The sequence below is a fragment of the Sinocyclocheilus grahami genome, unplaced genomic scaffold, assembly GCF_001515645.1.
Source record: "Sinocyclocheilus grahami isolate Dianchi unplaced genomic scaffold, SAMN03320097.WGS_v1.1 scaffold10348.1, whole genome shotgun sequence".
Classification (NCBI taxonomy): Eukaryota; Metazoa; Chordata; class Actinopteri; order Cypriniformes; family Cyprinidae; genus Sinocyclocheilus; species Sinocyclocheilus grahami.
In genome coordinates, this window is record NW_015513178.1 from 4,364 (window position 1) to 5,557 (window position 1,194).

Sequence of the window (1,194 nt, forward strand, 5' to 3'; positions counted from 1 at the left end):
AGAGAAAGGAAAAATTTTAATCGCATCATATGAACCCTTTAATATAGACCTGTGTGAAATGTCCAAATGAGGCACACACTTACCTGTTGAAGTCTGTATAAGAGTGGCAGAGAGAAAGCACATATCACACCTGTTCAAAGGTGAAAGAATTACTGTACATTAATATAATGTATCATCACGACAAAGCAGTAATACTTGATAAGGTATAATCCAATTCACTCAGACTAAATGTTTTCAACTGAATTGTTACTGACATTAGGTCAAAAATAGTGTCAGCTGTGATTTGTCATGAATCTTTACAAATTTCAACAGGATATCCTTACCTGTCATAACCAGCGTGAGACCATTGGCTTGGACCCCCACATAAGTCAACAAATACAGGAACACAACAAGCTACACAAACAAATAAAATACAACCATTCAGATAAAAGCATTATATTTTCATTTTACTTTAGATTTCAATCATATTTACGTTTAGATGCTTTTATCCAAAGAGATTAACAGTGCATTGAAGGTAGCCTATATATTTTCATCGGTATTTGTGTTCACTGGGAATTTAATCTATTGCTAGCACCCTGCTGTACCAGGAACATTATGTTCTTATACTAATAAAGGTCGATTTTTCTTTTCTAAATACAAATTTCTTTACTTTCACTATTGCATATTCTCACAGAACCTTTGCCTTTGGGAATGAAAGCACATGGTAATAGTTCATATCAGGACTAATTATGTAAGTGAGTAGTATCCCCTGATGTAGTGAAAGTAGGCCATAAATTGCAGTAAAAGCATAAAAATTGCTCGGTGTAGCTGAGGTGAGATATTTAAGATGCATGTGAGACCTTCACTGAGTCCATGATGCTATCGATGAAGAACAGCCTCTTCAACTCTGTGACAGCCGTAGCAATCAGCAGAACCATTTGTTCCGCCATGCAGACTGTGCCCTCATCTGTCAGCATACAGTCCTCATCCAAATATGACCTTTTTAATAAAGAAAAGTTGACCAGCTGAGAAAGATTACATGTATTAACCCAGACTTATTTGAGTTGCTTTACCCTCCATCGAGCTCCTGCCAAATCATTCAACATTTGTTTTAAATCTACATATCTGTTATGCATCTCAAGAATTCATATTTTAATATTTAATTTTTAATATTTTAACCCATGATCAACTTGATATAGACTACATCAGAGTGAA

The 1,194-nt window shown here is 35.0% G+C and overlaps 1 protein-coding gene across 1 annotated transcript; it reads right to left on the bottom strand.

Moving 5' to 3' along the window:
- Positions 1 to 83: 83 nt before the first annotated feature.
- Positions 84 to 978, bottom strand: LOC107578458 (reticulon-2-like; the record flags this gene model as incomplete). The annotated part of the gene is made up of 3 exons (XM_016264413.1): positions 84 to 130; positions 324 to 393; positions 840 to 978. Coding segments are annotated over 3 exons (256 nt in total), but the record flags the coding sequence as incomplete, so codon positions are not given.
- Positions 979 to 1,194: the final 216 nt, after the last annotated feature.